This window comes from Rosa rugosa, chromosome 3 (genome assembly GCF_958449725.1).
Source record: "Rosa rugosa chromosome 3, drRosRugo1.1, whole genome shotgun sequence".
Lineage (NCBI taxonomy): Eukaryota > Viridiplantae > Streptophyta > Magnoliopsida > Rosales > Rosaceae > Rosa > Rosa rugosa.
The window spans coordinates 32391045-32405923 of NC_084822.1; the positions used below are offsets into that span (position 1 = coordinate 32391045).

At 38.7% G+C, this 14879-nt stretch overlaps 2 protein-coding genes across 3 annotated transcripts; one reads left to right on the top strand and one right to left on the bottom strand.

Moving 5' to 3' along the window:
* The first annotated feature begins 1167 nt into the window (after positions 1 to 1167).
* LOC133738907 (ras-related protein RABC1-like) lies at positions 1168 to 3442 on the top strand. The gene is made up of 6 exons (XM_062166585.1): positions 1168 to 1450; positions 1567 to 1635; positions 1895 to 1960; positions 2092 to 2213; positions 2920 to 3048; positions 3153 to 3442. Exons 1-6 carry the CDS (start codon positions 1309 to 1311, stop codon positions 3264 to 3266), a joined length of 642 nt encoding a protein of 213 aa, XP_062022569.1. The 5' UTR covers positions 1168 to 1308; the 3' UTR covers positions 3267 to 3442.
* Positions 3443 to 4161: 719 nt separating this feature from the next.
* LOC133738908 (uncharacterized) lies at positions 4162 to 8109 on the bottom strand. 2 transcript variants are annotated; one of them, XM_062166586.1, is made up of 5 exons: positions 7950 to 8109; positions 5921 to 6229; positions 5531 to 5652; positions 4512 to 4705; positions 4162 to 4427 (listed from the first exon to the last, which is right to left on the bottom strand). In XM_062166586.1, the coding sequence occupies exons 2-4, from the start codon at positions 6174 to 6176 to the stop codon at positions 4541 to 4543; spliced, it is 543 nt and encodes a 180-aa protein (XP_062022570.1). In that variant the 5' UTR covers positions 6177 to 6229; positions 7950 to 8109; the 3' UTR covers positions 4162 to 4427; positions 4512 to 4540. The 2 variants fall into 2 exon arrangements, with proteins under 2 accessions (XP_062022570.1, XP_062022571.1); XM_062166587.1 differs by lacking the exon at positions 7950 to 8109 and adding an exon at positions 7748 to 7895.
* Between the last annotated feature and the right edge of the window lie 6770 nt (positions 8110 to 14879).

Here is a 14879-nt window from a genome sequence, read left to right on the forward strand (position 1 = left end):
CCTAGATAACGCATGCATGCTTTATATATAGAAATAAAACCTCCCAAGTAAAAGTAGTGACTTAAGTATCAGAGGTTTGTTTTATAGGCACTCCCTCTACTCTCCACGACTCCACCAATAGTTAGAATCCAAGGTTTTATTCAATGACCTTCAAGGAAAATCGATTCAAGAAAAGTCAGCCCAAGTACATTCGTTTGGAGAAGATTCATTCAAGTAGGATTAACTCAAGAAAGACTAGCTCGAGGTAGTGAGTTGCTCGAAGAGGACCATGTTGTTTCTAAAAGTCGTTGAGGCAAACAATTTGATACGAAAGGCCCATCCAAAAGAGCAGCTAGTCCCTTGTTTGAGGTTTTAACGAAGGAGCACGTAGATTTCTTTAATTAGTTTTTTTTTTTTTGATAGAACGCATAAATTGGGTTATTCCCACTTTTATCCAACATTATTGGCGAGTCAAAATCCAATTTAAATTTTTCAATCACCAACACCCTTCATGATCCATATCCAAAACCGATCAAATTAAACACATCCTAGAGACCCTTTTGCTGTCTTTGAAGTAATGGTAATTCCATTGATAATAGCGCATGCCAAGAAGGCCATTACATACCCACCCGCTGACACATAACAATGGCCAGAACAAGGATTCGTGGAGGAGCCACAGTGGTACATAGGATAGATCAACTATATTTGAACTTATCGCTCACTGAAAAGCGAGCCTATAAGCTATGAAAAAACATAGCGAATAGACAAGCAAACTACACTCGTTAGGTTCCTAATACAAGAAACTTATTGTAATTAGACAAAAAAGCTAATAACATAGGTTTGGGCCAAGAGCCTAAATCCTAGCCCAAATTAGAAGCTATTGGACTAGGGTAGAAACCTGAGCCCAACAACCAGAAGCCCAATAGGGTAGTCAGCCAAGAAGATCCACACGGCCCATCAACCTGGCTTGGGCCCAGTCCACCATCTGCTCCCTTCCCTCTCTACTTTAATTGAGAAACACGTCTTTCCCAAAAACAAACAAAATTGACAAACACGTTACCTAAAAGAGCGAAGTAACCACTACCACGTATGACGTATCATCATTTCCACGCCACGTGGTAAAATCAAAACGTCGACTACCAGTACAAAACCACCTGTCCCGCGCCGCACCAGATTCGTCCCCCCACTCGCTTTCGAAGAATACTTTAGAGCCTTCTTCTTCTTCTTCCTCTACTTCCTTTTCTTCTCCTGCAACAACTCCTTCCACTTTGTCTTCCAAACAGAGCTTTACCCTTCGGTTCGGTTCTTAATTGAGGGTTTTTTCTTGTGATGGCAACGACGTCGTCTTTAAATGAGGTGGAGTTCGAGTACTTGTTTAAGCTGCTGATGATCGGCGACTCCGGCGTCGGCAAGAGCACCCTCCTCTTGAGTTTCACTTCCAATAGCTTTGAAGATCTCTCTCCTACTATCGGTAAGTGAAAGTTCCCATTCGCTTAATCTCTCTCTCTCTCTCTCTCTTGGTTTTTTTTTTTTTTTTTATTTGAAAAGATTACTTTGTTTTTGCCTCAAGGTTTTGATATTTTGTAGGTGTGGATTTTAAGGTGAAGCATGTTACTCTTGGGGGGAAAAAGTTGAAGCTGGCAATATGGGATACAGGTAATTAGTTGATACAGTAAATCTTTGAAGTTGGTTTAAGTGGAGATGGAATTATTGATCTTTATGTCTTGTTGGGCACACATTGTCCAAGTTCAATAGTGAATGGTTTACTAATTTGGTCCTATTGCTAGTCCAATATTAGGAGAGATGTTTTGTTATAGGATCTTACTTATGTGTTATGAGAAGATGGGATTTTGGGCTGGTTAGTGTAGGATTTTATAGTTGGTTATCCATTGTGATAAAATTGTTTATGATGCAGCTGGACAGGAAAGGTTTAGAACGCTTACTAGTTCGTACTACAGAGGAGCTCAAGGCATAATCATGGGTATGTATTTTCTTGTTTAGTTCTCTCTATCCACTACTTTTGATATGGTATTTCATATTTGTATGTTAGATGCTCTTTTTTAACTGTCGATGGAATTCTTTAGTTGATTTTCACTTGTTTATCTGATGCAGTGTATGATGTAACGCGACGGGACACATTTACAAATTTATCTGATATATGGGCTAAAGAAATTGACCTGTATTCCACAAGCCCAGATTGCATCAAAATGCTTGTTGGAAACAAGGTTGATAAGGTATGTCCTCCACTATGTTCTGTTATTAATTATCTCACTTTTGTTTTATCATTCCAGTGGATGGTTGGTTTTGATCCAGTATTCCTGTCTATAGATAAGAATCTACATACAAAGTCACCTTAAAGTGGATTTTGTTGTCTCTTAAGCCTATTAGACATTAGAAGTATTGATGTAGAATAGAGAACATAATCTGAGAAGCAGATGTAAGAATGGATTCTGCTATTTGATTAACTGTTTCCTTTTACTTTTGTTGATTTTGAGGACCCTTCCTCTGAGGGTATCCCTCTTGTTGATTATTATTATTATAATTAATAGCTAGTGTTGGAAACTTTGTGTTAGTCTGTTTGTTTGATCAGTCAGATCTTTCAAGGAAATGTTTTTCAGTACCTAAATCATGAATGGTGCAGATCATTATACATGGATAGTTTCACATGCACTCCCTTAAGTTGCAAAGTTTGAGGGATCCCTTAGTTTAAATGTAATACATGTATATGTATGTCTTCTTTGAATTGTTGACGAGTAGAATTCCACTAACCTGTTACATTTACGATCTATCTATTTAGGCAGTCTGACAATTGAAACCTTCGATTATTACAATTATAGTAATTTTGGAGCTGTAATACTAACTTGAATTAAATACAATTAAATACTAGATTTATGTATTCCATCTGTCATCAAGCGCCATTGACATAATTTTATATTACAGGAAAGTGAAAGGGTTGTTAGCAAAAAAGAGGGGATGGACTTTGCAAGAGAATATGGATGCCTTTATCTTGAGTGTAGTGCAAAAACACGAATAAATGTAGAGCAATGCTTCGAGGAACTTGTCCTAAAGGTATGGCAGCCGTTATTATGTTCTGTTACTTAGCCTTATAAATAGTAGTTTGGACTTCGAGCGTAAATTTGCATTGTGATGGTGTGATTGTGTTTGACTGGCAGATCTTGGAGACACCCAGTCTCCTGGCAGAGGGCTCTGCAGGTGTGAAAAGGAATAATATCTTCGAACAAAAACCTCAGTCTGAAGTGTCAACAGGTGGCTGTTGCTCATATTGAACTCCGAGATTCCAATATTTAGTTACATTTTTTTCTCTAGCATTTTCTTATTTTCCGCTAATTTATATGTGATATTAACAGTCCAACTCCAATTGTTATGTTCTCTGTGATTTCCCTTATCAGTCTTTAACTTTATCCCGACCAGTGTTGATTAATATCTTCAGGTTTCAGGGTTCTATGTGAAGTTTGTACTATTCTTTTCCCCTCTTTTTTTGGCCAATCATGAGGTTTTATGTGAACTTATTATCTTTTGATACCAGACTAATTGTTGCACCCTTTGTTATTTTCTTCTTTAATTTTCTTCTTTCACCAATGTTTTCTCCCACCTCTTCCCCCTCCATGCCAACCAAGTCTGTGAACACTACCACCCGGCCACATCCAGCAACATCACTCTTCCTCACTGCAACTACTTTCTGGGGGAACCTCTGTTCAAGGCACATTGATGCCTAATTTTGATCGCTTCCAATCGGATTCTGTTGGGTTACTAAAATTCTGCAATAGTTCTGCGGCATTGCATCAGTGTGTGTGATTCGATAATGTATTGTTGCATCAATCTTGCTAGAAATTGCATTCTTTTGCAATTACCTATTGTCACGGTGAAATGGGTCATAAGGGCACAAGGCAACACGGATACTAGTGACAAGAACCATGGCCACAAGGGGATGTCAGTTCATTCCTAGCCTAAGCCACTTGCCACTATCGAGTGATCAAATCAAATTGCTCTTAAAAAAGGAATGGAAGTTCTCAAATTGCTCTTAAAAGAGGAATAGAAGGTAAGAGGTGAGATGGGGTTTGTTTAAACATAAGCATAGTAGATGATAAATGATGCTGTAATTAAAAGTGAGGCATCTGGGAACCACTCCCTCTTATCAGGAAAAAAAATGACAGCTCTTGGTGTGAACCCCATATGACTAATGTTTTTACCACACTTCAAAACTGTGCGACAAAATAGAACAGGCCTAAAGAAACTATCTTGAATGTTCAATGGTATCAAAGAACACCGATTCCAGCCATACAAAATCTGTTGTGATAAAGACCTACAGAACACTAATGTTGCTTTCGAAGAGTGCAGCCTGCTACTGTGGAAACAGCAAGCTAGAGGTTCTGGACCCAGTCCATTAGTTAGAGAAGGAAAAATTAGTCCATCAGCGCAGGGATTACCTATGAATGGACAAACGACCAAATGAGCTTTAGAAAACTAGCTTAAATGTTCATGGCAACATAGAACAATGACAACAATACTACCATCGGGAATAAGGTTCAACAAGAAGATCTTAAGCCATGGATTTCTTCTTCTCTTCCTCCAACTGCTGCAGCTCAGCCAGTCTCTGAGCCCACGCTCTGTCTCTTGCAACAGCAGCCATTTTATTCTCAATTCTCTTAATGTTTTTCTTTCTTTTGGCCTCCTGCACCAGAGCTTTCCTCTTCTTTTTCTCTGACTGTATAAAACAAAACATAATCCACATTAGAGAATGATCATACACAGAAAGGACTTCAAAAATGCAAAGTTTTGTGCCCCATGCATATGGAGGCAGCTGAAATTCCATTGCAGCCTAAGGATTCTCCCAGGACAAGAAGCTGAAAATTATTAACAGAGAGAAAAGTACAACAGTTGACAAAAAGAGTCCTTTTTTAAAGAACAAGAGCAAATAAAAGCTTAGCCCAGTTAACAACAAATGACAAGACAAAAAAACAAAAAGGGAAACATATCCCCTTGTGCTGGGAACAAGATCCTCTAATCAGTTAAAAACTCTCCAAACAGTGCAAACATCACCAAAGAAATTGTATGATAGAACTGTACATCCATAATGAAAGCAAGATATTTTGACAACTTGACTTTTTCTTTTGCAAGATAAATCGTTTTTCGCAGGAACATTTGCAAGGTAAAGTGGTAAACTGATATGTAGTGTCAATGGTGCGCTACTGAGTCCTAAAGCATTAATATGCAAGTCCACTTTACTGAACCAAACCTTCCTCACCCACCTAGTCTATCTAAAATCCAATCAAGCATATGGATGATTAATACACGATCGATTATACATGCAGAGATTAAACATGAGCAAGTGCAATTGTTCTCGAGAAAATGAAGTCCTTTGTTATAGATCAGAAAAAGTAACATGAAGGTTCTTAGAACAAACTCCTAGTTATTTTCATGGACAGCATGCTTCTATTTCTATTTTGTATATAACTTTTACTTTCGAAACCATTATAGACCAAAAACGACCAAACCTAATAGAGTGGTGAAACGTTAATAAAATACATACCAAAATAAATGCACGACGCTGCCTCATGCGCTTCTTCTCATTCCTCCTCTTCACACTTCCTTCATTGGGTCTGCTAGGCACTATTGGTTCACCAGGAACATACTGAACCCCAGCATATGGTCCTACATGGAGATGGTGATACAATCGTATTAGATTTAAGTCAAATTTCCAACTAAATCATTTCCCAAAATTCCTAATCTTGTATATCAAAATCAACCAACTAAGCATTAGCAACATTAAAGGCCAAATATGTTTTTTTGCTTTTTTTGTTTTATTTTTGTTTTTGTTTTATCAATCATAAGATTTAAAACAGCGAAACATGTCCAACAAGTTACTTTACTCATACGAGTAACCTCAAAACAGATGGGCCAACTAGGATGAAGAGCCTACCAGGAGGTCTTATGCTGGACCTTTTTCGACGAGGCTTATCCATGGGTCGCCGTTTTGGGAAACGAGTGTCCGTCAAGCTGTGAAAATGGTTCAAAATTGGAAGAAACCATGGAGCCTGGCCACCGGAAACAAAGCGGAGCTCAGGTTTCAGGTGCACAGAGTTGGCAGCAAATGACATTACGGAGCAAGTTGGGGTGCGAGATATTAGGGTTCGTGATAGGGATCGGCACAAGGACCTTAGTGCTCCAAATCCCATCTTAACCGCAGAAAAATTGAATTAGATTTCAAGTCTGGTTTTGAGAACCCAATCTGAAACCAAAATAACCATTTTATAAGTTAAAGGTTGAAGCAAAAACCAGGAGAAAACAGCCAAAATAAATCACATAATCAAACCAAAATATACTTCACCAAATGGCAGATAAATGTAGAGAAGATTTGTAAATGCACAACTCCGTTGTGACCAACACATTGAAGGAAACAGATGAAATTACTCCTGATAACAAACCCTGGTTCTTTTACCAAATACCATATCGCGACCCATACAGGATCACGACAATATTCATGAATGAAGAAAGGGAACTTTCATTCATTGAAGTGTAGTTGTCAGGATGGAAAAGAAAAATATTCCAACTTTAACAATCCAATTACATTTCAAATTAATATATTTTCAACATCTAAGACAAAGTGAAACCAAACTACACTAAGCATCTGATAAGCTCCCTCATGCTAGCTTATCCATCAAACAATGTTGGGTATATAGTATCCTTTTAATGTCAACTATCATTTCCATGGTACATAGGCTAATTCAGTTATGCATTTAGACTTTAATTGCACATGAGTGGATGAATCTCAACAAAACCAAACAGACAGATGCACGATATCATGCTATGATATAAAAACTAAAGCTGTACATATCTCTGGACTATCATTTCACACCAGTGGTCTTGCTTAACCAGCGCCAAGCTCAGCTCACGCATGCCACATTTTCTGAATTTCAACCAATGGCCACCCTATTGTTACAATGTGTACGGTCGTTTGGTCTATTATTTCATGAATCTTATTAATATACCAATAGCCTACTGGGCACATGGGCAATGGATAAGACTGTTTCATTGATCCTATTTACCTAGCCCATGGAAAATAAATTAGACTATAAGATAGATTATTTCTCTAATATTGATCCAATGGTATTCTGGTAACACATAACCAACAACTCAAACTACAATGTCACTTGTAATATTCTTAGAAAAAAAGAATTTCCCATATCTGCTTTGGAGACCCAGGGCCAAAACAAGGTTCTCCTGGCAAACCCTACAATCTTTAGAAGGCAGGAAATCCCTAGCAAATAGTTAGCTAGGTGCTCAAGGGGGTTTGAACCAGAAACAACATGCGAGAAAATCATGGGCCAGACATGTTCCACTAAACCATAATCCCTAAGCCTTACAACATGGAACTTAGAAACAAAAGAAATATGTATCTAATACATATCCATGTCAACATTTCCGTATGAATTCATTTTCGCCGTCTCTCAAGAACCAAGGTTGAGATAGATTTGCAGGGTCTAGGAATTACTCAGACTGAGTCAAGAAAATGTTTTTCCTTTCTCTGTTGAAAACATGGATCAAAGACATGTTTATACCTATGTAGATTGAACGTGAAACAAAACTCCTTGTCCAGCATTCAATAATAAGACGTCATAGAACTTATATAAGCAACTGATAACTACAAATGAATCAACATCCCTAAATCAATTACTAAAAAAATCAAAGTCCCTGGATGATTGTAGTCATATAAATCAAAGTTATTAGTCAACAAGAAACTACCTACCTATCAAAAACCACACCAAGCTATGCAATTGCTCGATACCCACGATCAATAAGCTTGTAGAATTTTGGTGTTGAAGGTATAATTTTCCGTTTCCACAGTACAAATCGATCATTTACAGTTAAAGCACAGACCATGACCAAATGGAAAAGCCCACATTGAAAGCACAGAAAACCTAAATGAAAATAGGGAAAGATCCCCTTACCTTTAAGAAGGCGAAACCCTAACCCTCGTTGTCTATTGGGAGCGAAGGTGTGGCTGAGACACAGAAATGGGCGGTGGCTTCAGACTGAGACGCTGAGAGCATAGAGAGTGAGAGACACGAACTGCTGAACACAGAAACGAAAGCCACTGCCAAGGAAATAAGAATCGAGGCCCAATGGGTTTAAGACTTTTTTTTTTTTTGGGTTACAAAATAACCTGTGTTTCTATTCATACCTTCAAAATTAGCATTTAGATCTCCTTGTATATTAGACCTCTAACTTACTTTTCAAATACTCAATTTGCTAAGTAGTCACCTCCTTAATTTTCCCTAAATGCCATTAGCCCATATAATCATCAAACTTAGGGTTCTTCAACAAAAACATTGAATTTCAAGCGACTTCCACTCCCATGCTTCAACCACCAAACGATAAAGAACTTTTTCCCGTGAGAGTCTAACACAATTAAGGAGAGCTATTGCTAGCTACTGATTATGGCAATGGATTTATACCTAGGTTTTTGAACGTCTCTGCTTTGAGTAATAGGAAGATGATCGCATCTCATATTAAAACTGAGGTTTAACCTCAGGAAGAGGTAGTCAAAATTCATTTCAACGAGAAAGTATCCATTGTTGTACTGTTTCTTTCGAAAGTCTGAACAAAGGTGTCGCATGAGGTTGAAAACATGCCATTCATCTTGATTAGGATTCTAACATGACGACAAAAAATGATGAAAAAAGGAATAAATACTGTTTAGTCCTTGAGCTTTTGACCATAAAACACTTCAGTCCCTGACCTTCTAATTTCACACGTTTAGTCCCTGTACTTCAAAATTTCAGACCAATAGGTCCTTGCCGTCTAAAAGTAGCGGCAAAATGTCTATTATGCCCTCAGTTCTTTTTTTTTTAGGGAAAGAAAGAAAGGGAAAAAAAAATTCCTTTTCAAAAAAAATAAAATAATTAATTAATTAAAAAAAACTGAGGGCATAATAGACATTTCGCCGCGACTTTTAGACGGGAATGACCTATTGGTCTGAAATTTTGAAGTACAGGGACTAAACGTGTGAAATTAGAAGGTCAGGGACTGAAGTGTTTTATGGTCAAAAGCTCAAGGACTAAACAGTATTTAGTCCATGAAAAAAAATACAGATGAAAACTTAAGAACATGAGCATGCACAATTACATGCTAATGAAAAGACTACAGATCTGGATAAAGAATAATGGCCACAACCAAGCTACCATACAATAGATACAATTTTGAACATCACTTTTACTATATTGGTTGCATATGATTTTAGGTAGGTTTTCAAAATTGATTCTTGAATCATGAAAAAATGAATATAATTACAATAAAATTTGAAGTTTTCGATCATATGTGAAATCCAAATGACGGAAAAAGAATAGCTTCTTCTTCTTCTTCTTCTTTTTTGTCGGGTAAAATGAAACATGAATACATAGCTCCGTTTGTCAAAGATGGTGAGGAGGTAAGAAGAAAATTTATATTTATTATTATCATTTTTCCATGTTGTGTCTTTATTTGTCATTTTATGTGAGATGACAAAGTCAATCATTACTTCAAAAAAATAAGAGGTCCAAATGCTAATTTTGGAGGTATGAATAGAAGCTCCCTTACAAAAATAGTGGCCGAATGAAGTTAGCACTCTCAGGCTAGGAGCAACTTAGGTATGGCCCCTTCCCAAGGGGATGTTCTTCACAAGCTGGGATTCGAATCAGAGACCTCCTATTACCAAGAGAAGCCCTACAGCGTCCGCCCCACTTGCAGCCTAGCATGCTTCCATTATACCAACCCCATTGGGTTTTTTTTCTTTGGTGTAGATAAAATTACAGGTTATCGAAGGCTTTCAAGTTCAACTCTCATAGTCGTCTATTGGTTATTGTTTCTTAAGAAAAACGAGAATTTTCAGTGAGCCGTGACCTGTTGGTGAGCTAGCCTAATTAACACTGTGAATGTCATAAGTTTAAATCTCATTGACATCAGAGGTGGGGTGAGGAAAAATTGTCGTTCAGAATAAAAAATAAATAAAATAAAAAAACAAGAATTTTCTACACACCTGATGGGTGTGGGAGTGGGTAACTATCAAAGAAGGTGGGTGGTTATGCATGTATTTTTTTTTTTGTTATTTGTGGTTTTACTTGTTTATCCATTCTAATTTATATAGTGCTTATGTACCGGGTAGATTGATCTCTGACAATACACTGGTGGCAACTGAGGTTGCACATTTCATGCATAAACTGCGTAGACAAGAAGAAGGGTTCTTATCACTCAAATTAGACATAAGCAAAGCTTATGATAGAGTGGAATGGGATTTCTTGAGAGCTATGTTGACAAAACTGGGGTTTCAAGCTCAGTGGATAAATATCATCATGAAGTGTGGCATCAGTTCAATATTCTATTATGATTAATGGGCAACCCTCAGAAGCCATTGTCCCGACTAGGGGCATCAAACAAGGTGATCCCCTCTCACCCTACCTATTTATACTTTGTGCCGAGGGTTTATCTGCTCTATTATCCAAGGCAGTAGAAAGATCTCAATTAATGGGTCTAACTATGTGTCCAGGAGCTCCTACTTTGCATTACCTATTTTTTGCAGATGATAGTCTGATTTTTGGAGCTGCAACTGAATCTGAATGTCTAGTCTTGAGACAGATCCTCAACACTTATGAATTGGCATCAGGATAAAAAGTAAATTATCAGAAGAGTAGTGTTGTGTTTAGCAAGAATGTGCACTCGTCGGTTCAAGATAAACTGGCCGCTATGCTGGAAGTTCGTAAAGTGGAGGAGCATGATAGATACTTGGGTTTACCTTTGAGAGTTGGTAAGTCTAAGACTGCCATCTTTGCCTACATTAAAGAGAAATTAACAAAGAAGCTTTCAGGTTGGAAATCAAAAATCCTCAGCTCTGCTGGTAAGGAAATTCTAATTAAAGCAGTTGCTCAAACAATGCCTTTTTATGCTATGAATTGTTATCTACTTCCCAAGTCCCTATGTGATGACATCCACCAATTGTGTGCACAATTTTTTTGGGGAGACACTGATCAGAAGAGAAAAATTCATTGGCGAAGCTGGGGTAAATTGTGCATGACAAAACAAGAAGGCAGACTGGGTTTTAAAAATTTGTATGCTTATAATCTTGCTATGCTAGCAAAACAAGCATGGAGGCTGATTTCTAATCCTCACTCATTGATAGCTAAAGTGTACAAGGCCAGATACTATCCAAACCACTCTTTTTGGGATGCATAACTTGGAGATGCTCCATCGTTTTCTTAGAGAAGTATTTTGGAAAGCCGATTTGTTCTAGCTGCTGGCATTCAATGGAAGGTGGGAATAGGTGAAAATATTGATGTTTGGCGCGATAGTTGGATTCCTGCTTGCCCAAAGTATCTTGTTCACAGACCGGTACACACTACTATTAGCAAGGTAGCAAACTTGATTGATAATGCAACCAGAACATGGAAGCAAGACGTGTTGAATGCAAACTTTCAACCCGAGGTAGTTACATGTATTCTCAACATTCCTTTGAGTCGAGTTGCTGAAATAGATAGATATAGATGGATGCCAGAAAAAAAAATGGCAAATACACGGTGAAATCGGCATACTGGATTGCAAGAGAGCAAGTCATGGGCAATCTTCTGGCATCTAAGTCCTCTGGTGACCCTTATCGAAGTCTCTGAAAGAAAATTTGGAACACAAAGGTTCCTGGCAAGGTTAAAATATGTATATAGAGGGTTGTCAATAATTTTCTTCCTACTTGTGAAAGTCTCAGTCACAAGGGATATTCAGGTTCTTTGCATTGCTTGCTATGCAATGAACCATGGGAAACGATCAGCCATGTTTTTTGTCATTGTCCTGTTGCGCAAGAAACCATGGCAATTGCAAATATACCGATCACAGATTGCTTACCTTGCAGCTTCAAGGATTGGTTGATACTTCAGAGTCAGCATCTTACTCGAGAGAATTGGGAGCGTCTTATTATGCTTCTGTGGCCCTTGTGGAAGAATAAAAATGGTAATCTATGGAATGACATAAGCAAGAGTGCACATGAGATAGTTGTTGCTACTATTACTTGGTATCAGTAGTTCTTGCAAGCACAACAAAGGCCAAAACAAGACAAACCAGCTCATCCAGGTAAATATTAGACTTCACCTGTAACACAACAGCTAAAAATCAATGTTGATGGAGCTTTCTTGCCTTCTCAAACTATTGGAGGCATTGGTGGAGTAATCAGAAGAAGGGATGGATCCTTTGTGGCTTGTTTCTCTAAAGTGGTTCAACATGTCTCTTCTCCAAAACATGTAGAACTGCTTGCAATCCGAGAAGGCATTGACTTTCTCCGGCAAATTGGTGCGCAAGATGCTTGCCTTGAAAGTGACTGTCAAGTCGCCATACAAGAGATTGGAGATGATGACTTTGAGATCAATGAACATGCCAATCTACTGCTAGATATCCACCACAGTCGACACTTTGTAAGGGGTCTGGATTTCATTTTTACACCTAGAACTGCCAATGCAGTATCACATCGGCTAGCTGCTATGGTGTATGAATCCAATACCGATCTGGTATGGATAGACCAAGCTCCAGTTTGTATTCTGGATGCTTTGACATTTGATTGTAATTACCTTGATTAATCAATAAAAGTCTTGATGTTTACTCAAAAAAAAAAAAAATCTAATTTATATAGTTTTCATAATATTTTAATATATAAAGGGTATTTACGTAAAAAAATATGTTTTTTTTTTTTTTGATCAAAAGATGTCAGCCCATTATATAGATTCAGCAAGCAGTACAAAAACGAAACACCCCTAAGGGGTTGACAGAAAGAATCGTTTCTCAGAGCACCATGAGACTCCTATTCTAACAAGAACAAGAACCCAATATACCCCTAGCACACTCACCTTTTAGACAGTTCTCGCACCTTTATTGCAAATAAAAACCAAAGAATCTCCGAAGCAAGAATAAAATACCCTCAGAGATCATGATTTTTGCGACCTAGCTAAAATTAAATAATATCTTAAAGAGGAGAAGCAGCCTCCTCTTCCATTCCATCTTCTTGATCCAATGCTTCAGCCTCAGTAGTAACTGCTTCCTTGGTCGAAATACCTTTGGACTCATTCACAGCGGCAGAATCAATATGACTCTTCCATTTGCGAGATTTCCTCTCCTGCAGCTCCGGCTTCAAAGCCCTAGTAGTCTTCGGCTTATTCTTACTACCTCGCAAACGACCCAATTTTTTTTTTTTTTGCGAGATGATAATCTGACCATTCTTATGCTGCAGCACCAAAGCTATATTTTCATCCACTATGAGGGCAGGAGCTAGAAGTGACAAGATCCTCTTACCCGCATTGACCAAATCATAGCTCGCTTTTCTCTTGGTGCCCACTGCAACCAAGCTAGCCAAACCCAAATCCACCCCCGGCTTCAAGAGACCTTTCTTCACTTTAGGCAAAGCTTTTGTTGGCAGTATCGTTGTCTTGGAACAATCTGGGACTAGACTTTTCCAATTCTTGAACCAATCTACACCATTATTCTCAGCCAAACCCAATGATGCACAGATTATACTTCCAACAACCTTGGAGCCATGCAGCACGACACTTCCTTGTGACGCATGGTCTTCCACATCTCCCAACAAATTGGATCCATGCAACCTACCACCTGTCACCGTATCCTCTTGTTACACCACGAGCTCCATACCCATTCCACCAACCTCAGTAATTGGCAACTGCTCCGTCATGGAAGCTAAATCTGGTTCTAGAGTGTTAACGTTAGAAATCCGAGGGGATCTCTAGTTAGCTTTAGAGAGAGAGAGTGACACGAGATGTATAGTGGTTCGTCTCCCGCCTTAGCGGGAAACTACGTCCACTTGAATGTTACACTAGTGTGTTGAGCCTTGCGGCCCAAGGGGATTACAAAAGATGTAATGGAGTGGATGTTTAAGTGGGAGGAGACATTCATTTTATAGGTGAATGAATGCTTCTCCTTTACATTTTCTTAGATGTGGGATGACTAAAATCACTATTCTAGTCTAAAAAGCATGTTTGTGAAGGCAACTTGGCAAGGCCGGAAAGGTGGCTTCCCGGCGACGGATTTGCGACTTCCGGATACCGTAGCGTAGCTTGAACATAGGGCTACAAGATGCAAGTAGCGGTTGGGCCTCACCATGGCTTGTGGGTGTCCCAAAGAGGGTGTTACTTATGCTTGGTGAGATAGCAAACTAGTCATGCTAGTAGGTATCTACAAGTCCCCGAAGTCCGCAAGCAAGAGGAGCTTCTTGGTTGGGGAGTTATAAGCGTGAAGTCATCAAGCATAAGTGACCGGGCGGCACGGAGCCCCTACAAGTCCCCGAATTCCGTAAGCAAGAAGGGACTCGTTTGATCCTGCACAATGAGACAAAAAACGCCCATATGTAGAATGCTTTGTTGTATTGGTTACCGTTCGTATTAATGGAATGCGAAAAGAATTCGATATTCCATTAATGTGTATGAACATGTAAAATATTGGTAGTTATATATGTGGATCTTATGGCCATATAACACGCATAATAGATAGTGGCAAGTGTAATGGGTGTCCATATAAAATTGTGGGAGTAGTCCCGGTGACATCGTATGAAGCGTTTGTGAACTTGGGGCTTAAGTAAAGCATGTTGGACATGATCGAGCAAGTTGGGTTGTTCGAACAAGTTGGGTGTAGTTGAGTGTGTAGGCGCTGTGCGAGCATGCGAGGCGTGGCCCAAGCGCAAGTCGTGGCCATACTCGATACCCAAGCGAGTCGTAACCCGAGCAAGTCATTTATCCGAGCATGTTTTAGTAAGTCGTAAGTGTCACAAGCTTCTAGATGAGTGTCACATATTTATTTAATTGAGTTGTAATTAAGTAGTAGCATGGTAGCCTTATTTGCTTTTGAATGAGGATTGAGCAATG